Source organism: Manis javanica, chromosome 3 (assembly GCF_040802235.1).
Source record: "Manis javanica isolate MJ-LG chromosome 3, MJ_LKY, whole genome shotgun sequence".
In the NCBI taxonomy this organism is placed as follows: domain Eukaryota; kingdom Metazoa; phylum Chordata; class Mammalia; order Pholidota; family Manidae; genus Manis; species Manis javanica.
Genome location: NC_133158.1, coordinates 40,542,940 through 40,567,282, shown reverse-complemented (window position 1 = coordinate 40,567,282; position 24,343 = coordinate 40,542,940). Strand labels below are relative to the sequence as shown.

General features: G+C 48.3%; 2 protein-coding genes across 3 annotated transcripts in view; one reads left to right on the top strand and one right to left on the bottom strand.

Annotated features, from left to right (window-relative positions):
- Window positions 1-24,343, bottom strand: part of TSPEAR (thrombospondin type laminin G domain and EAR repeats) — a 140,422-nt gene that overhangs the window by 96,054 nt on the left and 20,025 nt on the right. The window lies entirely within an intron of this gene.
- On the top strand, window positions 8,119-8,847 carry LOC108388723 (uncharacterized). Its single transcript, XM_073230387.1, has 2 exons — window positions 8,119-8,354; window positions 8,403-8,847. The coding sequence occupies exons 1-2, from the start codon at window positions 8,119-8,121 to the stop codon at window positions 8,845-8,847; spliced, it is 681 nt and encodes a 226-aa protein (XP_073086488.1).

Genomic DNA, 24,343 nt, shown 5'->3' with positions numbered 1-24,343 from the left:
GGCCAGCCCCACACAGCCACCCGGGGGCTGCCTCCTGGACTCCTGCTCCCAGACCCCCACCTCCTGTCTGACGCACCCACAGTCCTGGCTCCCTGAGCCCCATCCTCTTCTGCTCCCTGCACGGAGCCCTGAGGCCTGTGCCCCGCAAGTGGGCAGACACCTGAGCCCAGGCAGACCCAAGGCCCCTTCTGCAGCCCAAGTCTCCCAGGTCTCTTCCGAATGGCCCTCTGGCTTCTGCCTGCTGCTCTTGGGCCTGGGGCTCAGCCGTGCTCCAAGGTCCCACATGGGATGTGGGGTGCAAAGCCGCTGCACTCTGCTGCTGGGCAGCTGTGCCCATCTGAGGCCCCAGACCCCACCCTGCTGGAGCAGGTAGACCAGAGAAAGCAGACATAGAGGGACAGCCAGCCAGGTGGCCAGGCAAAGACAGCACATGAGCAGGACCAGGCCCCTCCCGCCCCCATCCCATCCCCACCGTGCTCGCCAAGGTCAGTACAGCGGACCCCTCCCTCGCTCCTCCCTGCAGCAGGCCCCCAAGAATAGGCAGCAGGGCCACCCCAAGAGCCAAAAGTCAAGCTGACACAGGCTTGTCCGCTTTCCTGGGAGCAAGGCCAGGTCCCTGAGAAGAGATAAAACGAGGAGCCCGGGCAGCGGAGATGTCGGCTCTCTGTGGTTCTGCAGCAGTTGTGGGCTCGAGCCTTCGTCGGGGATTCAGGTGGTGCCCTCACACTTTGGAGGCTGCTCCGGCCCAGTGGTTCTGGGCCTCTCTGGGCCTCATGGCCACCGCAGGTCCAGGAGAGCTGCACAGAGGGCCTGGGCTCCCTCCCGGACCTCGTCCGCGTGGTCCTGTCGCCACGCATGCTCTCACCCGTGTCTGTGGGCCAGGTTCCCAGGGAGCCCTGTACTCCTGGGAGGAGTCCATGGCCCCGCTCCTCGGCGAAGCCCCACTGATGTTTTCTTCTGCTCCGCCAGAGCCCCGTCCTAGGCGCAGGAAGGCTGTTCCTCAGAGTGTTGGACCTAGAGTCACAACATGAACCAGCAAGCGCCCTTCTAGGCATCCACCCAAAAGAACTGAAGACAGGTCTTCAAACAAAGTTCGCACACACACGTTCATAGCAGCCCTACCCTCAGTAACCACAAGGGAACAGCCAAAGCCCTGTCGTCACCTGAAGCGGACGAAGCAAAGGTGGCCTCGCCGCCCAGTGGAGCACACGCAGCCGTACTTGGGAGCACAGCGCGGACCCGCATGCACGTGGGTGAACCCTGAGGACATCATGCTGGGTGAGAGGAGCCAGTAGGGGAGGGCCACGCTCAGGGAGATGCCCAAAGCAGGTGAGCCCACAGAGGCAGATGGCAGGCTGGGGCGGCCAAGGGCGGGGGCTGCTGGAGAAGGGGGAGCGGCTGCTCATCATTGCAAGGGATTTGGCAGTAGGTTGAAAATGCTCTGAAATCAGATCCTAATGAGGGCTGCACAACTCTGTGAGTGTACTGAACACTAGGACACTTGCGTTAAAGGGAGTGAACTTTATGGCAGGTAAATTATATCTCAGAAAATCTGTTAAAACAAAAACCTCACTCCATTTCCAGTTTTCACTGATTTACCAACCAATGCTTTCATCTCCCCTGCACCCAGATAAAAATCGATGTACTTAGAGCAGTGAGAAAACCAAGTGCCATCAGCAGACCAGAGTCATTTTCTGGGAAGAACAGTGGAAAACTCAGGTTGACTTTCAAAGTCAACAGAAAGGTAGGTGTCCACAGGCTGTAAAAATGGCTTTTTGCAGAGGGCCTGGAGTGGCTCCCGGGTAGCAGTAGCAAGAACTGTGACTGGGGACAGGCTGTGTGTGACCCCTAGTCATGGACCACTGGACTCAAGCTCTGCAGAGTGACCCCCAGTGCATCCACCCAGCTTCGAGTAGAGACAGGAGAAGGGCCAGCATCTCCCAGCCTTGGCCACAGGGTGAGCAGTGCTCTGGGAAACTCAGAGACAAACGGGGGCCTGTGTCTGGCAGACAAGCTCCCCCACTGCTCAAAGCCCCAGGCGTCAGCTCTCCACTCAGAGGGACACGTCTTCTCATGCAGAAGGCCTGCCTTCAATGATCAGTCCAGATGCTAGCGTAAAACTGAATAACAATCAAGGGTTGCCACAAGAAGCAAAACCCGGGACAAGTGATACAATAGGCACCAAGGAAATGGAGAGGCTATCGCTTCCTAAAGAAGAACAGGATGTGATTGAGTGAGAGAGAGAGAGAGAGAGAGAGAGAGAGAGAGAGAGAGAGGGAGCGAGGGCGAGAGCGATGGAAGGAGGGAGAGAGGGAAGAGAAGCATGCAGAGTTCCTGGAAACTAAAAGCCTTACACTCCAAATAAAAATGAGAGTCAATAGATACATAGCGCAACTGACTGCAACATGGACAAAAGCTAAAAGGGCAACTGGGAGGATCAGGCAGGGATTCACCCTCAGCAGAGGCAGAAGGACAAAGAGATGGAGACAAGAGGCTAAGACACAGGGAGGGCGAATCCGGGACACCCACCGTCTGCCACCCTGGCCGGAGCCCTGGAAGAAGAGAGCCCGAGAATGGAAGACAATGACCGAACAAATCACAGAATAAATGCTCCTTGAGCTGGAAGCTGTGAGTGATGCTAAGCTGAGACCAAAATAAGCCAATGAAAGCATGCCAGGGACACCCAGGGGGCGGGTTTCTGGTGAAATTAATGAGCTACATGGAGAGATTTCTGCAAGGTTCTAGAAAAAGAAAAAGTTACAAACCCTCAGTCATACCAGCAGGAGACCCCTCAGAGGCCAGCCTCTGCCAAAGGCCGAGGGAGGCGCACTCCGATGCAGACTCCCTGCGCTGACCTGCACCCCCAGGAGCCTGGATGTCCACCACCCCAGAAACTTCCAAAAGCTGTACTCGGTGATCTCTGTCAAAACGATGACCCATCCCTCAAATGAGCACAGAATGTGTCCAGTGCCCACCTCAACGGCTGCACTAAGGAGGGTCCTCCCAGCCCTAAAGGCAGAAGCGGCTTCCCTCCGCAGCGACCCCACCCTAGTAATGTCTGGAAGTGCACCCCCACCCACCTGGAAATGTTTAAGCCCTTTCTACAGAACTTCTGTTTATAGTGAAAATTAAAGTGGATATTATAGACTCTCTGGCAACTAATGATCTTGAAAACACTGTGCCAAAAATAAGACAGTGTGGAAAAGTGTTACTAACAAAAATGTATGGGACAGAAAGTAGAATTTAGGCATCTGACTCAATACTCTACAGAAAAAAAATACTTTAAAAAATAAATTTTAAAAGAGAGGGAGGAATGAACTTCACAAGATTTAAAGGAAAAATTAATGAAATCTAGAACAAAAGACTGTCTTTTTAAAAGCACCAATAAAATGTCAAAAGCTCTGGCAAGTGTAGTAAAAATAAACATATTAAAAATGGAAAAGGAATAGGCTCACAGATTCAGGGATTTTTGCTTTTAAGTATAAGAAAGTAGTATGCATATATTTATCCTAAAATCTGAAAATATAAATGAAATATAGCATGTTCTAAAAGATATAAATTACCTACATTGACTATCAAAATGAAAGAAAATATTGAAAAGATATTTACAAATTCAGCACTCCAGTTTGAAAAAGACAGATGCACCCCTATGTTTATCGCTGCACTATTTACAATAGCCAAGATATGGAAGCAACCTAAATGTCCATCAGTAGACGAATGGATAAAGAAGATGTGGTATATATAAACAGTGGAGTATTATTCAGCCATAAGAAAAAAACAGATCCTACCATTTGCAACAACATGGATGGAGCTAGAGGGTATTATGCTCAGTGAAATAAGCCAGGTGGAGAAAGGCAAGTACCAAATGATTTCACTCATATGTGGAGTATAAGAACAAAGGAAAACTGAAGGAACAAAATAGCAGCAGAATCACAGAACCCAAGAATGGACTAATAGTTACCAAAGGAAAAGGGACTGGGGAGAATGGGTGGGAAAGGAGGGATAAGGGCAGAGAAAAAGAAAGGGGGCATTATGATTAGCATGTATAGTGTGTGGGGGGCATGGGGAGGGCTTTGCAACACAGAGAAGACAAGTAGTGAGTCTACAGCATCTTACTATGCAGATGGACAGTGACTGTGAAGGGGTATGTGGGGGGGACTTGGTGAAGGGGGGAGCCTAGTAAACATAATGTTCTTCATGTAATTGTAGATAAATGATACCAAAATAAAATAAAATAAAATAAAGATATTTACAGGTCTGATTCTTCAAAAGGCACAGATTCAGTTGTAAAGGTTTATACCATCAGCCTTCAATACAGAGGCCTTTCCTATGAATTTAAACATTCCAGAGCTTAGAATAAGCCAGAAGACCTCTGGATTTATCTAGTAAGGCTGGCAAAACTTGGATACCAAAACGAGCAACAATGGGAGGGGTGGACTGACTGTGGACCCATCTCATCTGAGAATATAAAGCAAGAAATTCTAAATCAAGTGCTAGCAAATTTAATATTAAATTAATAATAAACCAATTTAAAGTAGAGTATATCTCAGCATGCAAGTTGGAAATGATATAATTAACTATACTAGTAAGTGGAAACAGAAGCCATTAGAACTCTCAACAGATTTAACACACATACACATGAACACACACCCAGGATTCAACTCATTCTTTACTTAAAAGCCCAAAGCAAAATGCTTGGTAAACTAGGAACAGAGATAAACCACAAGAATTTGGTCAAAACTCTGCTGCCAACTGGGAGAATCAGCTTAGCCAGCAGCTGCAGAAGGTCCTTGGGTCACCTTCAGGAGCAAGACAGGAGGGCCCTCTGACCCCAGCTTTCACTCAGTGCTGTACTCGGCATCCTAGCCAATAACTGAGTGAAATAAAAGGAAAGCACATGTTCCGGAAAGGGAGAATGAATGGTGTGTCCCTCACAGCCAGCGTGGCTGCCATACAGCTTCCCCAACTCTCATCTCCCCCAGCATCTCCCTGTCTGCCCAGCCAGGACCTGCAAATCATGGCACTTCCACCCTTGCTCAAATGCCCAGATATGTTTTTCCTGTTTTTAAAAATCACTGCTTCATTGGACCTTTCACTGAAACTACCCTGCCAGCCCCAACCACCTGCCCCCTGATGCATAGGGGCCTGTCTCAGGGAGGGCAGACTGGACTTGGGCCAGGGACCCTTGAAGAGCTGTGGCTATGGCAATGGCAGCTGAAAGTCTCTGTGGATGTGCAGAGATGATGGAGAAGGGGGCCACACAAAAGGAGCCGGGCCACAAGGGAGAAACAGAAGACGATGAGGGTCCTGATACCCCTTCGGGTGAGCTGGACCCCAGAGACAGCTGTGAGAAGAGGAGAGAAAATCATAAACCTGCACCAGGCTTGCCCAGAAGCCAGCACCAGACTTCCTAAGTGCCATTAGCCTCAAGCCCACATCCCCCCAACATTCCCACACACAAAACCCACAGCTTCCCAGGACAGCTCTGGGGTGGGGGGAGCACTGCAAAGCAAAGCCCTTTACGACATGATGGGGTCTCAGGTTCCCTACCCGCCATAGGGTCTCCACCATTCCCGGCATTTCTGCATCTGTGAGAGTGGGTCCCAGAGCAGCACCACACGCCGCAGTGGACCTGGACTGCACTCAGGCAGTGCCTGACTGTCTGTGCCATGAAGGACCAATAGCACCTGCCATACTAGTGTGGTTATTACTATTTCTATCATTTCCCTAAAGCATCACCAAACTCTTCAACTCTGGAAAGTAGATTAAGCAATGGTTTCCTTACGACCCTAACAAGAGCCATTGAAAAGATATCTAGCCAAGCTTGGATTAACACATAGTCTACAGGCACACACCTGATCATCTACATTTGCTCTTTTACAACACTAAACTGTTTTCTACCTTTATCTTGCATCTACCTACCACTTCAGCATTTTATTAAAAATAATAATAATAAAGAGAGAAATGTGGTACCCACATACAAATCAAGTATAAAAATCAAACGAATATTCATATTTGAACTGATTGTTTATAGTTCATAATGTGTGATCAAAACCGAAAGTCTCTGTGATGACTGCCCTTGTACTGTTCACCATGTAACTTATTCACTATGTAAGAATTTGTTCTCCATGTAAGAACTTGTTCATTATGCTTCAGAAGATTGGAGACTGACGAAAATTAGGCTTGGGGTGGATTAATGATTGTTCATTGAGCATTGACTCCCCTATACAGAATTTTATTGTTAACAACCATTTGATCAATAAATATGAGAGATGCCCTCTCAAAAAAAAAAGTACAGACTTCCAATTGTAAAATAAATAAGTAACCGGGATGTAATGTAAAGCATAAGGAATATAGTCAAAATATTGTAACAACTTTGTATAGTGATAGCTGGTAGCTAGAATTATCATGTATGTAAATGTTGAGTCATTGTGTTGTACACCTGAAACTAATGTAATACTGTATGTCAACTACCCTTCAATAAAAAATAATTATCTACAAAAAAAAAAGATATCTAGCCAGTTATAAGGAAGACTAAGTCAAAGTGGTACAAAAACAAAAAAAAGGGCTCACCAGCCCCTCTATATGTTTGTAGAGTAGAGGAGTGGATGGAAACAAATTCATTTATAAATTGGAACAGGATCCAAATGCACAAATACAAAATAGCTAAGTCCTTTTTGTCTTTGGTTTAGAAAAGCAGGTAAACTGACACCAAGAGCAGGCCTTACCTGATGTCAAATGAACACATGGCTTAAGAAATGGCAGGAAGCTTATAGAAACAAACACTGACATGCTCAGTTATAGGAAACGTCTTATTCACGTCACAAGATGAAATCAAGCTGCAGAAAAAGAAAAAAATCAGGTAATGATGTCCAAAGATTTAAAAATTGTAAATAAGTCAATGTAAAGGCCAAATAATATGCTAGAAATGATTAAAGACTGAAATGTGGTCTGAAAATGAAGAAGATCTCCTAGAGAAGACAGCAAAGGATAAACAAAGGGGAAGTGAAAGAAAATTTTGAGACATGACAGCTATTTCCAGAAGTTCAGACATCTAATACCAAGGGATACCAGGAAAGACCAAATAATTTTTTTAATAGAACAAAAATATCTCCTGAAATGAGCTTTCACCCCAAAAGCCTCAATGAGCTCCAACCACAGAAAGAGAAGTAATGTACAAGTCTGGATGTTGTACCAAAACATGTACAACAAGAATCAAAAGAAAACCAAGTGCTCCTGCAGAGTACAAAAAAAAAGATGAAAAACAAAAAAGGAACAGCTTCAGACTCTCAGCAGCAATGCTGGAAAACACAAAAAAATGGAAGTCTGTCTTCAACTCTTCAACATTGTGAGGAAATAATTATTTCAGATCAGAATTCTATACCCAGACAAACTATCATAAAGTGTGACATTGACACATTTTCAGACATACAAGGATTCCCACTACCATTTGTGAAAAAGTATGATCTTTTACCATGACAAATGGAAATAGGACAATGCCTGAGGAGAGCTTGACCTGTCACAGAGCCACATCTGAGTGTGTCACACAGGAGAACAAGAGCAGAGAGGCTGAACCAGGCCTTTGGACATTGAAATTGGGAGCCTTCTCTTTAAACAGACACAGGGGACCTCGGGGGTGGAGGTGGAAGGGAAGGGAGCTTTCCATGATCTACTGCTCTGCACCATTTATAGTTTGTAATATGTGCAGGTTTCATGTCATATGCATTTAAATGTGTCAATGTATTCCATCCCCACTGTGTTAGCTGTCCTAACTCGGGAAAGATAGAAATAAAGTTCATCACTTTGGAGAAGTGTCCACATCTAAGTGTCCAACTCAACAACACTGGCTTCAAATATTTTCCTTAACTTTCCAAAGGATATTTGGAAAAACATCCTGCAACACAACTCAAGTTTAATGAGCAAACTAATTATAGAAAATACAGTAGCACTAATGAAGGGTCTCCTGCACCAGCTCTCAGCACCAACCAGGAAGGGAAGGCCCTGCTCAGCCTGCTTCTGGGGCAACACACACACTCAGGAGGGGTATAAAAGCTGCAACCCTCAGCACCTTACTTACACTCACACACTCACACTCCCTCCCGCATCCCACCACCCACCATGGCCGCCTCCACCCTGTCCACCTGCTCCAGTGACTTGAGCTATGGCAGCCGGGTCTGCCACCCTGAGTCCTGGGGCTCTTGCACCAGCCTCTCCTGGCAGGTGGACGACTGCCCCGAGAGCTGCTGTGAGGCCCCTTGCTACACCTCCAGCTGCTGCGAATCCAGCTGCTGTGACCTGGCCTCCTGCCTGACCCTTGTCTGCACCCCCATGAGCTGCGGGTGCAGCCCCTGCCAGTCAGCCTGCACCAGCTTGTGCATACCCTCCTGCTGCCAGCTGTCTAGCTGCCAGCCCTCTAGCTGTACCTCCTCCCCATGCCAGCAGGCCTGCTGTGTGCTCATGTGCTGTAAACCCATGTGCTGTAAGCCCCTCTTCTATGAGTCTTCCATTTGCCCAGCCTCCTCCTGCTGCCAGTCTACCTGCCAGCCCCCCTGCTTCACCTCCTCCCCTTGCCAGCAGGACTGCTGTGTGCCCATGTGCTGCGAGCCTGTGTGCTGTGTGCCCATCTGCTCTGGGGCTGCCCCCTGCCCAGCTCCCCCGTGCTGCCAGCCCACCCCCTGCCCCCTGTCCTGCTGCAGACCCTCCTCCTGCGTGTCCAGGCCCGCCTGCTGTGTGCCCACCTCCCCCTGCTATGCCCCTGCCTCCCCCTGCCAGCCCAGCTGCTGCCGCCCGGCCTCCTGCATGTCCCTGCTCTGCCGCCCCTCATGTACCCACCCCACCTGCTGCTGACCCACTCATTACCCCCAGGCCAGCCGGGCTCAGTCCCTCAGCAGGAGGGGTGATCGCAGAGACACTGGCACTTAGCCTCCCCTAGGAGTTTAAACCCACAGAAAGAACACCTGTGGGGTGTCTGCTCTGTGTCCCAGGAAGCTGACAGCTGCTTCCACGGCCATCCCAGAACCCAAGCACAGGCCACCATCCTCACGGGCAACCCGATCCCCCCACCCCCATCCCTCCTGCTGTCCCACCCCTCGTCTGTCCCGAGGGAGCACCTGGCCGCCTGCCTGATAAGCTGGCTCTCTGCACCCTACACGCTGCTTTGTGCCTCCTCCCCAGCTCCAAGCGGGGTGTGGCAGGGGCTGGGGGGAGGGTGCACCCCCAGGACGCCAGGACTCTGGAAGGTAACATCCCATGACTTTTCATGGGGATAGAGAAGCAGGAAGATCCTAGAGTCCAGGGCCTGACAGGACACTTAGCGGCCACCTGTGCTGCTGGCTGAGGTCCCCAGCCAAGGCCCTATGCTCTCCTGCCAACGTCCCCACACAAGCTGGGAGGTGGCACTGCAGCCACAGTCAATCACAAAGACCTCGGGAGGCCTGGCACTGCGGAAGCCCATCCCTACATCCCACCTTCTCCTCCTGGCCCCTGTGGCCCTCCTTGCCAGTGTGAGGGTCCCGCGTCCTCAGCAGGTCTTTGCCGCATCACAGGCCCCCTGTCCTGGAGGACACCCCTCTGCTCTCCTACAGGCTCCTCTGCTCTGGCGCTGCATGCAGCCCCTGTCTGAGCCTTGCCTAGGGCTGGGCAGTGGCCTGAGGTGCTGCCTGCCCAGTCTGCTCCCTTCCCACTCTGTAATCAGAGGGTCGGGTCAGCTTTCACTGCCTTAACTTTCTCCCTCCTGCCCCTGGGCTCTTCTTTACCTACCTCGGGCATTTCTACAATAAACCACTTGCAACCTACCCTGACTTGGCATTTACTTCTCGGGGGATCCAGTCTGACAAATGCACCATTACTTTTGTATAGAAAGAAAGAAAGGGAGAAGATTAAAGATGGCAGCGTGAGAGGTGAAACAGAGGCTTCCTCCTAAAACCACATATAATATAAAAATATAATTAATACAATAATCCTGAGAGAGCAACAGGAAAGAAGATGGCATCAGACTGCACACACCTGGAGAAAAGAGCTCCGCAGGACCCAAGCCCTTCCCCCACCCCAGCTCACCGGCGGGAGGAAGAGAAACGGAGCAGGGAGGGAGTGGAACGCTTGGACTGCTGAATACCTAGTTCTGGAGATCTGCTCTGGGAGCACAAATCTACATTTCATGGTACTCTGGTGATTAGGGGGGTGGGAAAGCAAAGACAGGCAGAATTCCTGGAGAGACTGAGATTCCAGGCACTTCTGGAAAGCAGGGACCCATATCCGGCTGCTCTGGGACAAAAGAAAGGAGGGCAGTCTGAGAGACTTCCTAACAAGGAAGCCCTTAGCAAGAGGGCTGCCAAAGGGGCAAGGATTGCACAGAGCTTACTGCTCAGGAGAAAGGACAGGTAGACAAAATTGCCCAGGAGCACTCTGCCCAGCAGGTTGGGAGCTTTCGCGATCTTCAGGTGCTCCATCCCCCTGGCTGGCTACACAGCTCCAAGGACCCCCTCGGTGATACACAGCCTACTGCACCTTTCTCCCAGCCATCCCCACCTGGCTCACAAACTGGCAAACCCTACCCTGGCATTAGGCCAGTCAGAGGGAAGATCTGTCCACAGCAACTACAAATGCAAAGCATAGAGGCTTATACCTGTGTGCCCCGCCCACTGCTTCAGGCAGTGGAGACAGGCACAGCATCCAGGAAGCAGGAAACAGTTCTTTCCTCCCCAAGCTCCAATACCGCTCTTCTGCAACCCCCAACGTTGCTTCAGGGACTGAGCAGCTCCAGAGAGTAGAGCTTCTGGACACTAGAGGGCGCCATACACAAATATGAAACACCAAAGGAACCTGGTTCACAATAAAATTAATACAACTCCTGAGAAAACATGACATTGACCTTATGAATGAATCTTCCTGAAAGGGAGTTCAAAATAAAAATTGTTAACATGCTCATGGAGGTACAGAAAGATATTCAAGAACTCAGGAATGAATTCTGGTTGGAGATCCAATCATTGAAGAGCCCAATGGAGGGTATTAAAAGCACATTAGATACGGTGGAGGAGATAATAAATGAAATAGAAACTAGAGAAGAGGAATACAAAGAAACTGAGGCACAGAGAGGAAAAAAGTATCTCTAAGAATAAAAGAATATTGAGAGAACTGTGTGACCAATCCAAACGGAACAATATTCACATTATAGGGATACCAGAAGAAGAAGAGAGAGAAAGGGATAGAAAGTGTCTTTGGGAGGTAGTTGCTGAAAACTTCCCCAAGCTGGGGAAGGAGATAGTCTCTCAGGCCATGGAGATCCACAGATCTCCCAACACAAGGGACCCAAGGAAGACAACACCAAGACATATAGGAATTAATATGGCAAAGATTAAGGATAAAGACAGACTACTAAAAGCAGCCAGACAGAGAAATTAGATCACATACAAAGGAAAGCCCATCAAGCTATCATCAGACTTCTCAGCAGAAACCTTACAGGCCAGAAGGGAGTGGCATGATGTATTTAATGCAATGAAGCAGAAGGGTCTCAAACGAAGATTACGTTATCTGAAAAGATTATCATTTAACTTTGAGGAGGGATTAAATAATTTCCAGGTAAGCAAAAGCTGAGAGAATTTACTTCCCACAAACCATCTCTACAGTGTATTTTGGAGGGACTGCTCTAGATGGAAGTGTTCCTAAGATTTAATACCTGTCACCAGAGGTAATAAAACCACAGTAAAGAAAGTAGAACAGCTAATTACCAAGCAAATGCAAAATTAAATTAACTATCCCCTAAGTCCATCAAGAGATAGACAAAAAGTACAGAATATGATATCTAATATATAAACAATGGAGAAGGAAGAAAAAGGAGGAGAAAAAGAAAAGAACCTTTAGATTGTGTTTGTAATAGCATATTAAGTGAGTTAAGTTAGACTCATAGATAGTAAGAAAGTTTAACCTTGAACCTTTGGTAACCACGAATCTAAAGCCTGCAATGGCAATAAGTACATACCTATCATTAATCACCCTAAATGTAAATGGACTGAATGCACCAATCAAAAGACATAGAGTGACTGAATGGATAAAAAAAAAACAAGACTCAGACATATAATGCCTTCAAGAGACTCACTTTAAACCCAAAGACATACACAGACTAAAAGTGAACGGATGGAAAAAGATATTTCATGCAACTAATAGGGAGAAAAAAGCAGGAGTTGAGGTACTTGTATCAGGCAAAATAGACTTCAAAACAAAGAACATCACAAGAGACAATGAAGGACATTACATAATGATATAGGGGTCAATCCAACAAGAAGATATAACCATTATAAATATCTATACACCCAACACAGGAGCACCAACATATGTGAAACAAATACTAACAGAATTAAAGGAGGAAATAGAATGTAATGCATTCATTTTAGGAGACTTCAACACACCACTCACTCCAAAGGACAGATCCACCAGACAGAAAATAAGTAAGGACACAGAGGCACTGAACAACACACTAAAACAGATGAACCTAATGGACATCTATAGAACTCTACACACAAAAGCAGGAGGATACACATTCTTCTCAAGTGCACATGGAATATTCTCCAGAATAGACCACATACTAGGCCACAAAAAGAGCCTCAGTAAATTTCAAAAGATTGAAATTCTATCAACCAACTTTTCAGACCACAAAGGTATAAAACTAGAAATAAATTATACAAAGAAAGCAAAAAGGCTCACAAACACATGGAGGCTTAACAACATGCTTCTAAATAATCAAAGGATCAATGACCAAATTAAAATAGAGATCAAGCAATATATGGAAAAAAATGACAACAAAAACACAAGGCCCCAACTTCTGTGGGATGCAGCAAAAGCAGCCTTAAGAGGGAAGTATATAGCAACCCAGGTATATTTAAAGGAAGAACAATCCCAAATGAATACTCTAAAGTCACAATTATCGAAATTGGAAAAAGAAGAACAAATGAGGCCTAAAGTCAGCAGAAGCAAGGACATAATACAGATCAGAGAAGAAATAAATAAAATTGAGAAGAATAAAACAATAGAAAAAAATCAATGAAACCAAGAGCTGGTTCTTTGAGAAAATAAACAAAATAGATAAGCCTCTAGCCATACTTATTAAGAGAAAAAGAGAATCAACACACATCAACACAATCAGAAAAGAGAAAGGAAAAATCACGACGGACCCCACAGAAATACAAAAAATTATTAGAGAATACTATGAAAACCTACATGCTAACAAGCTGGATAACCTAGAAGAAATGGACAATTTCCTAGAAAAATATAACCTTCCAAGACTGACCAAGGAAGAACAAAATCTAAACAGACCAATTACCAGCAATGAAATTGAAGTGGTAATTAAAAAACTACCCAAGAGCAAAATCCCGAGGCCAGATGGATTTACCATGGAATTTTATCAGACATACAGAGAAGACATAATACCCATCCTCCTTAAAGTTTTCCAAGAAATAGAAGAGGAGAAACTCATTCTATGAAGCCAGCATCACCCTAATACCAAAACCAGGCAAAGACCCCATCAAAAAAGAAAATTACAGACCGATATCCCAGATGAACATAGATGCAAAAATACTCAACAAAATATTAGCAAACCAAATTCAAAAATACATCAAGAGGATCATACACCATGACAAAGTGGGATTCATCTCAGGGATGCCAGGATGGTACAATATTCAAAAATCCATCAACATCATCCACCACATCAACAAAAAGAAGGACAAAAATCACATGATCATCTCCATAGATGCTGAAAAAGCATTCAATAAAATTCAGCATCCATTCATGATAGAAACTCTCAATGAAATGGGTATACAGGGCAAGTACCTCAACATAATAAAGGCCATATATGATAAACCCACAGCCAACATCATACTGAACAGCAAGAAGCTGAAAGCTTTTCCTCTAAGACTAGGAACAAGACAGGGATGCCCACTCTCCCCACTGTTATTCAACATAGTACTGGAGGTCCTAGCCATGGCAATTAGACAAAACAAAGAAATACAAGAAATTCAAATTGGTAAAGAAGAAGTCAAACTATCACTATTTGCAGATGACATGATATTGTACATAAAAAACCCTAAAGACTCCACTCCAAAACCACTACAACTAATATCAGAATTCAGCAAAGTTGCAGGATACAAAATTAATACACAGAAATCTGTGGCTTTCCTATACACTGATAACCTAGCAGAAAGAGAAATCAGGAAAACAATTCCATTCACAATTGCATCAAAAAAATAAAATACCTAGGAATAAACCTAACCAAGGAAGTAAAAAACCTATACCCTGAAAACTACAAGACACTCTTAAGAGAAATTAAAGAGGACACTAATGAATGGAAACTCATCCCATGCTCCTGGCTAGGAAGAATTAATATCATCAAAATGGCCATCCTGCCCAAAGCAATATACAGACTTGATGCAATCCCTATCAAATTACCAACAGCATTCTTCAACAAACTGGAACAAATGGTTCAAAAATTCATATGGAACCACCTAAGACCCCAAAGAGCCAAAGCAATCCTGAGAAGGAAGAATAAAGTGGGGGAGATCTCGCTCCCCAACTTCAAGCTCTACTACAAAGCCACAGTAATCCAGACAATTTGGTACTGGCACAAGAACAGACCCACAGACCAGTGGAACAGAATAGAGACTCCAGACATTAACCCAAATGTATACGGTCAATTAATATACAATAAAGGAGCCATGGACATACAATGGGGAAATGACAGTCTCTTCAACAGCTGGTGTTGGCAAAACTGGACAGCTACATGCAAGAGAATGAAACTGGATCATTGTCTAACCCCATACACAAAAGTAAATTAGAAATGGATCAAAGACCTGAATGTAAGTTATGAAACCATAAAACTCAGAAAAACACACATGCAAAAATCTCTTGAACATAAACATGAGCGACTTCTTCATGAACATGTCTCCCCGGGCAAGGGAAACAAAAGCAAAAATGAGCAAGTGGGACTATATCAAGCTGAAAAACTTCTGTACAGCAAAGGACACCATCAATAGAACAAAAAGGTGTGCTACAGTATGGGAGAATATATTCATAAATGACATATCTGATAAAGGATTGACATCCAAAATATATAAAGAGCTCATGCACTCCAACAAACAAAAAGCAAATAATCCAATTAAAAAATGGGCAGAGGACTGAACAGACAGTTCTCCAAAGAAGAAATTCAGATGGCCAACAGACACATGAAAAGATGCTCCACATCACTAGTCATCAGAGAAATGCAAATTAAAACCACAATGAGATATTACCTCACACCAATAAGGATCGCCACCATCCAAAAGACAAACAACAACAAATGTTGGCGAGGTTGTGGAGAAAGGGGAACCCTCCTACACTGCTGGTGGAAATGTAAATTAGTTCAAGCATTGTGGAAAGCAGTATGGAGGTTCCTCAAAATGCTCAAAATAGAAATACCATTTGACCCAGGAATTCCACTTCTAGGAATTTACCCTAAGAATGCAGTAGCCCAGTTTGAAAAAGACAGAAGCACCCCTATGTTTATCACAGCACTATTTACAATAGCCAAGAAATGGAAGCAACCTAAGTGTCCATCAGTAGATGAATGGATAAAGAAGATGTGGTACATATACACAATGGAATATTATTCAGCCATAAGAAGAAAACAAATCCTACCATTTGCAACAACATGGATGGAACTAGAGAGTATTATGCTCAGTGAAATAAGCCAGGCAGAGAAAGACAAGTACCAAATGATTTCACTCGTATGTGGATATAAGAACAAAGGAAAAACTGAAGGAACAGAATAGCAGCAGAATCACAGAACCCAAGAATGGTTAACAGTTACCAAAGGGAAAGGGACTGGGGAGGATGGGTGGGAAGGGAGGGATAAGACATGGGGGAAGGGGGCATTACGATTAGCATGTATAATGTGTGGGGTGGGGGCAATGGGGAGGGCTGTGCAACACAGAGGACAAGTAGTGATTCTACAGCATGTTACTATGCTGATGGACAGTGACTGTAATAGGGTTTGTGGGGGGGGACTTGGTGAAGGGGGGAGTCTAGTAACCATAATGCTCCTCATGTAATTGTAGATTAATGATACCAAAAAATAAAAGACACCTGTGAGCCTCCCCTCAGGCCAGGGGGGTGGGGGGAGGGGATGAGCCTGCAGTCTCAGTGGGCCACTAGCACTAGAAAGTCAAGTGGGCACCAGTCAGACCAACCAGGTCAGCATCAGGAGCCCTACTGATCCCTTGGGCCAGAAACAGGAGCAGACGGGCCCAGGAACAGGAGGCCCCTCCCCAGGGGGACCTGCTGGGGAGTCTGTAGGCACCCCCCACCCCAGCTTGGCTCTACCCTGGGGAAGAGGGGACAGAACAAAACCCTATGAGGGCCTTTAAAGATAAACCTTCCTTGACTCTTAAATCCTTCAGTTTGCCCTGATTTATTCAAAACCTTACTCATTACTTGTCCATTCAAATGTTAAGAAAGGTATGACCATAAACGGACAAGGTGTTGATGGACTCTGCAGAGAACACAGAGTTAAAGGTGCTGGGGAAGGCTGCACCTCACCCCAGGCCAAAGGAAAGTGAGGTGCAGGGGTGCAGACACACGTGAGGACAGCGCCCCCACCGAGTCCTCCGCAGCCGAGAGCCCTGGATCCCCGACGGCTCCTCACCCAGAGCCAGCTGCAGCCACAGACAGCGCCAGGCGGCTGAGCTGCTCGCTGCAGATCCCCCTGGGTCAGCCGGCCACACGGACCCGGAGGGAGAGTTGGTCAGAGGCCACGGGCGCTCTTCCCCTTTGGAAGTTTATGGGATACATGTTCACTGCACAAGGACAATGCCAAACGCTGTGCGACCCCGTGGGCTGCAAGTGAGCACCACCCCCACCCCCCATCTGCAGTGAGCGAGACGGGTGCTCCCAGACACGGGGCCCCATCATCCGCCCTGCCTGAGGCCGGGGCAGGTGCCACCCCAGAGACATCACAGAGGAGACCGCCAAGTCCCTCTTCACTGCCCGGTGGGCGACACTGGTGGCCACCAGGGTGTTCGGGAGGCTGTCTGTAGGGCAAGGACTTGACACAAAGGGGCCCAGCTTGGATTTGGGTGACAGTAACGCAGGCCTGGCCAGGCAGACCGGCTTGGAGGGGATGATGGTGAGAAAGGGCCGCATGGCGGGTGCGCAGGGTTCCCCCAGCCCCACGGCCTTGTCAGCCCGCGATGTTGGCAGTGAAGTGTGGGGGTTCCTAGATACGGGCCTCCCCACAGTGAGGACCCCCTTCCTGATGCTCCTCTTACACTATTTCTTGGTCCCAGCAACTGCCCCCTCGCACCCCGGTGTGCCCACAGCCTCCTCCGGCCTCTGGGCTTCTCCCGTCTGTCCCTGGGGCAGCCGGGTGGTTTCTGGGCCGGGTCTCCCTCCTGGAGTAACACCAGCATCCCCCACGCAGCCTCCGCCTTCCTGCAGCCACAAGCGGGGAGCAGGGCCCCCAGCAGGCTTCCATCCACAGGCCATGAGACTAACTGTCCGTTTACTTCCCCCAGTCTGGGTACTTTGTTGGGGCGGCCCTGGGACACCACTCCATCCCCTGCCCAGCTCCAGCCCCTGGAACGGTGGACAGGCCAGGAGGAGGGTGCCACAGGCCCGAGGGCAGGAGGGCATTTCCTGGGGAGAATGGGGCCACCCCCCCCGCTATCGGGGGTGGGAGGTCTGGGGCTGTCAGGCCCTCAGCAGGTGAGGGGGTCAGGCGTGGGACCCCCGGGAGGGAGCCCTGTCCCAGCAGGGAGGCTGCCGCCCAGAACCTCTGCTGGAGGCTCCGGTGGGGGAGCCCCAAGGCGATGCTGCCGGAGGGCCCCCACGGTCCAGGGGTACCCCGGGAAGAGCCTGGCGTGGGACAGACCCGAGAGGGGAAGGGCAGGCTGGGGCGCCATCCCCAGGGGGGTCTGCCTGGGAGGGGCCCGCAGAGTGAGCAGGGCCAAGGCCCGCGTGAGAGGTGCAGCTCAGCTCCCCTCCTCCCCTGCCTGCTCTGCCCCCCACCGCTCCCCATCCACAGCCGGTAGCACAGCCAGCAGGGGCAAGGGGGAAAGGTGGGGGAAAGGTGGGGGAAAGGCGGGCGTCTGAGCTGTGCGACAGGGACGTTGGCTCCGTCCCACGTCCACCGGGACGAAGGACCACGGGCATGGTGGCTGAAACCACACGTATTGGTTCTCTCACTGCTGCGGGGCCCAGACCCCAAAACGGGTCTCGCTGGGCTGAACCAGCATGGCCTGGCCGGACCCTCCCGGAGGCCCCAGCGGAAGCGCCCTGGTCCCTCTTGGTGTCTGCGCACCCCAGGCCTCCTTCCGCAGCCACGTCCCATCCCCCTCTGCCTCCTTCCCCTAAGGCCCTGCAGGGACCCCGGGCCGGCACCCCACAGCCCACAGGGACGTCCCAAAAGTCCAGGCATAACCCAGGACCGTTTCCTGGCGCAAGACCCTGAATTTATTCCCGAGCGCCAGATCACTTTGCCTGCCAGGGACCATGCCCACAGGTGGGGATCAGGGCGTGGGCGTCTCTGGGGGACCACGGATTTCACCCACAAGCCCTTTCCCACTGATGGGAGGAGGAGGTGCTATGCTCTTCAAGAGGGTGCATGGCCGTCAGCTCGCAGAGGGGAGTGGACTCCGCATATTCACTGCCGAGCAGGGCACCTTTTCACCTAAGAGGGGTCAGCTCAGAAAGTGATTTGCCCTCAGCCCCACCCAGGCAGGGTAAGAAATGACCTCCTGAGTTCAAGGAGCCAAGCAGGTCACAAGGAAACCTGGGGTGCCATCAGGCTGAGTGCTAGGAGCACGCCCACATGCCCGAGGGGCCACCTTTGAGCACTTGTCACTGGGCACGGGCTTCTGGGACCCTGCTCCTCCTAGGCAGGGGGAGTTTTCTGGAATCTGCGGAAACACCCGCCCGAGGAAGCCGTTCAGGGAAAAGCACTAAAGGAGAGTCGTCACACGCTCAGCTGGGCCTCACACTCTGGCATTTATTAGGCCTTCGATTCTGGAAGCTGCAGAGCCTGGACACTCCACACCAGGCAGGGTGGGTGCCGTGTGCATGACCAGGGCTGGGGCCAGGGGATGGGGGCTGGGCCCCTCAGGCTGGACGGCTGGGATGGAGCAGGCTTGCTGCAAGGTAGTCTATTCGGGTCCAGAAGGCCTGAAGTGGAAGATGTCTGGGCTGCCTTGTAGGAGTTCAGAGAGCCAGCTACTTCTGACCCCACAGAGGAGGGGTTCTGGGGGGCCATGGGCTCAGCAGCGGGAAGGGGTGCCACAGGGGACAGGTCTGCAGACCAGGGTGGGGCAGGAGGGCTGGCAGCACCTGGAGGTCTGGCAGCAGGGGCCATGCACACAATGGGCCTGCAGCTCACAAGCGTGCATAAAGCTGGCTTGCAGCTCATGGGTGTGCATAGACCCGGCTTGTAGCTCACAGGCATGCAGTAAACAGGCTTGCAGTTCACAGGCATACAGCAAGCTGTCTGGCAGGGTCTGAGCACAAAGCAGGATGCCTGGCAGGGGCTGGGTACACAGCAGGGCGCCTGGCAGGTACTGGGAACACAGCAGGGCGCCTGGCAGCCGGAGGAGCAGCTGGTGCAGCACATGGTGGTGTGGGGCTGGGGTGGGATCAGGGTGGAGGACAGGACTGGTCTGGAGGCTCCTTCCCCAGTGTGGCCTTTATATACAGGCCATGGCGCCATAGCAACAAGCCACATGGTGCCTCCCGCTGGCTGCCTGGTTGTTTCTCCTCCTCGGCCCTCCCTGTGGTCTCTTCCTGGAGTCTCTGGGTGAAGTGACTCAGTTGGGGAAGTTCCTCCTCCGCTGAGGCTCACTGTGACTCAGAGGCCCTGTGACTCCTAGAAGCAAGGTCCAGGCTGAATGGGGAAGCTTCCATCAGTTGGGGACAGGAGACCCCACATCATGATGTTCAAGGTCCTTCCCACCAGCATCCTTCATTACTCTATCTGCTGAACCTTTTTCCTTTCTGGGATTCAGCACCCCCCTGGAATTATTTTGTGCATTAATATTGTCATTTGCTCATTTATTCATTGCCCTAGAAGATTCATAAGGGTAGGTCATCTCTTTTGCCTTATAGCAATCTATCTGTTGCATGAACACATCAGTTCTTATATAGATTTCTATTCTATAAGGCAGAAGTTGGCAAACTTTCTGTAAAGGGCAGATGGTATTTTGGGCTTTGCAGTCACACAGTCTCATGCAAATGCAGCCCCAGACAATACACAGGTGAATGGGTATGGCCGTTTCCAATAAAACTTTATTTACAAGACAGGCAGCAGGACAGATTTGTCCCATAGACTTCAGCTTGCAGACTCCTACTTAATGTTTTCCTTTATAAATAAAAGCTCAAAATACATTATTGCCCCAAAGTCTTCATTGATGGCATGAGACAAAAAGAAATAAGAAGATACAGTACTCTGAGTTGAGCCAGTCGTGCTATGTGCACAATAATGGTCTGGAGAAACAACACAAAACCCATATAAAGTCAAACTGGAACATTCTGTTTACAGAAGGAGAAATCGGCCTCAAAGCCAAACTTATTTATGCTGGAGCATAACACAGGAAGGTGCGTCCCAGGATGAGAAGGTACTGGGGAAACGTGGTGGAAACAGCCAGGAGGAAGTCAACAGCTGTGCTTCTGTGTTGCTGGGACGCCCACAACCCAGATAAAAAGGCCACCCAGAGAAGGATCCTGCAGACATCACCACCCTCCACAGAACACCAGCCCAGCGCCACATGGACATGTGCCACACCAGCTGCTCCACAGGCTGCCAGGCTGCCTGCTGCACGCCCAGCCCCTGCCAGGCATCCTGCTGTGTGCCTGTGAGCTGCCAGCCCACTCTGTGCATGCCTGTGTGCTGCAGGCCCACTGTGTGCATGCCCATGAGCTGCAGACCCACTGTGTGTGTGCCTGTGAGCTACAAGCCTGCCATGTGCAAGGCCCCCTCCTGCCAGTCCTCCAGGTGCTGCCAGCCCTCCTGCCCCACCCTGCTCTTCAGACCCGTCTCCTGTAGCACCCCTTCTTGCTGCTGACCACACATCTCCTACCCAGCTGCTCCCAGTGCACAAGGGCCACACTTGCTCCCCTCTAAAATGAATCCTTGGTGGCCCTCTGGGTTCTGCACATGGCCAATGAAAACATGCTCAACAAACCCTCTGAGCTTTTTGGGGAGAACATGGCAGGATGATCTGGATTCCTCCGTGACCTGCACATCCCCTCAGGGAAGCCCTGGTCCTGAGGGTCCTGCTCTGTCCCCATGGAAACCATACCCCATGGGAGCCAAATAAATCATGCTTTCCCCATGCAGTTGTGCCTCTGTTTTACCTTCACATATGGTTGAAGTCCTTTCTTGAAGGCACATGCCAGTCATAAACACAGCAGCCCCTCCTCCACAGTGTTTTTCCCAAAGGCTCAGCTGAAGCACAGAGTCCTTGGTGGGTGGAGGGGTAAGGGTGTGCCATTTGAGACCCACACTGTGGGTGGGGAAGGACAGGGAAAAGTTCCTCTCCCCAAGTGAAGGATGGGAATCAGGCCTGGGCCCTGAGTCCCACATGGTACCTGCAAGGATCACTGCAACAGGGAGGGCAGGAAACTCGCACACAAACCCACCGCACGTACAAAGTGGGATCCGGCCCTCCAGGGAGGAGCAGCAGAACACCTGAGAAACTCTCCTCACCAGGTCCCAGGCCCAAGGGGCCTGCTCAGACTGACCCTGGGCCAGGGCGACAGACAGCCCTCCTGCCTCCCAACACAGCCTGGCCGGTGGCTGCACAAGCAGCATCAGTCATCTGGAAGAAGGCAAACGTGTGTAGAGGCCCCCTCTGTGTGCCAGGCATGAGGGGCAGCTGAAAACTTAGGGTGGAGCAACAATGCTGCCCCCCAGCCCCCACCCTAAGTGCGAGGCACTTGCAGCCTGCCACAGAGAGGTCTTAGGTGCCCTGAAGGGCCTCATGGTTGCCAGACCCAGACCAAGGTCAACATCTCAGCAAATTGCTTCAAACCTCCCCCAGCACTCTGATGACATGACAGCAGAAGAGACCCACCCACTGCCAGGGGGAAGCACTGTTCATGTCCACTCTGATTAATACATGATATCTGATATTCAATCAAAAATGATTAAACATACAAAAAAGCAAGGAAAATTCAATCCGTTGTCAAGACACAAAGCAACCAACAAAACTGGACTCAAAAATGGCCCAGATGTTGGAGCTATCAGACAGAAACTTTAGAACAACTATGACAAGTGAAATAGGGCAGACACAGAAAGATAAATACTGTATGATCTCACTTATATTTGGAATCCAAAAACAAACAGAAAACAAAAAAGCCAATTCAAAGATAGAACAGATTGGTGGTTTCCAGAAGTCTGGGGTGGGGGTTGGGGTAAAATAGGTGAAGGTGGTCAAAGGTACAGACTTCTAGTAATAAAATAAATAAGTCCTGGGGAATATAATGGACAGCATGGTGACTATAAAAGAGAACAAGTTAATATATTTAAAGAAATACAAAAAAGGACTGTAAATATTAGAACAGAGTGAGAGTTTATTAAAATAGAAGAAAGAAACATACCTAAAGAAACAAACAGAACTCCTGGAAACAAAAAATCAAGTAATGGAAATTTAATACCAAGGGAACAACTTAAACAGAATATTAGACACAGCTAAAGAGAGAATTAGAAAAATCAGAAGGCAGATCTAGAGAAAGTGTCCAGAATGCAGCAAAAAAGAGTCAAAGAAGTGGCAAATATGTAAGAAGTTTTAAGAGATGCAGTAGAATGATGAGGGGTAAATGTGTGGTAAATCTATAAATAAAAGCATGGGTATAATAAATATTAAATGTAGGATAATAGTTTCCTGTGGGATGGAGTGAAACATTGAGTTGTATAGGGCATATAGAGCTTAAATAAATAACTATGGTTAATATGTATATTGCACACAATTTGCACATGTGTGAGTCAGGGAGTCTTCCCCACACCCCCAATAAGCAATACTTAGGGACATCATCTGGGTGTCCTGGCAACAGTATCAGAGCCCACAGGTTAAGGGCTCAGTCAGTCAGCTGTAAGACTTCCCCCAGCCCCCACCTGAGACACCAGTCACCAATAGGCTGTCACCTGTGTTTCTAAACAACAAGCTATAGACCGGAGGTTCCCCAAACACTCTCCTTGGGTTTGATTAATTTGCTAGAGCAGCCCACAGAACTCAGAGACACATTTTACTTACTAGACCACTGATTTATTATAAAACAATGTAACTCAGGAACAGTCAGATGGAAGAGATGCACAGGATAAGGCATGAGGAAAGGGTATGGAACTTCCACGCCCCCTCCTGCTGTGCTAGTCTCTCTGCACCTTCACATGTACAACAACCCAGAAGCTCTCCCAGCCCAGTCCTTCTGAGTTTTTATGGAAGCTTCATTGCAGAGATATGATTCATTACATCACTAGCCACTGGCAATTGGTTCAACCTCAAGCCGTCTCCCCCTGAGAGGTCAGGGGATGGTATTGGAAGTTCCAAGCCTCTAATCACAGAGTTAGTTCTTTTGGCAACCAGCCTTATCCTTAGGTACTTTCCAAAACCCACCTCATTAACATAACAAAAGGCACCTTGGTTACTTTCAGCACTTAGGAAATTCCAAGAGTTTTGGGACCTGCAAGTCAGGAACCATGTACAAAGACCAAATATATATGAGAAATATATAATTCACAATGCTCCAGTATGTAAAAGGATCAAGTGTAAAATATGGACTATATATATAAACAGGTGAGGGATTTCAATGAGCAATGGGAACTGTAACCCAGAATTAAACAGACAGCACATAAGCCAAACTACAATATCAAAGATGAATTCCTTCAGTCAGCTCATCAGTTAACTTGACACAGCCAGGTGTGGAGTTGTTGAATTTGGAGATAGGTAAATAGAAATTGCCCATATGAAAACACAAAGAGAAAGATGGTGGGAAAAAAAACAACAAAACATCAAAGAGCTTTAGGACATATCAAATAATCATCATTGCATCTAATTAGAAAGAGAGGAGAGAGAAAATAAAGCAGAAGAAATATTTGACAAGGTAACAGCTGAGAAACTTTCTAAAAATAATGAAAATCATAAAACCATAGATTCAAAAAGCTCAGAGCACCTCAAGAGGATACATTTCTCCCCTCTACAAGTAAAAAATAACCTGGACGCATCTTATTAAAAATTGTGACTACCAAAACCCAGAAGTAGAGAGGAAATCTTGAAAATCCATATGTAAAAGACATGCTACATACTACAAAGAGAAAAATTCCACCAGAGTTCTAGTTAGA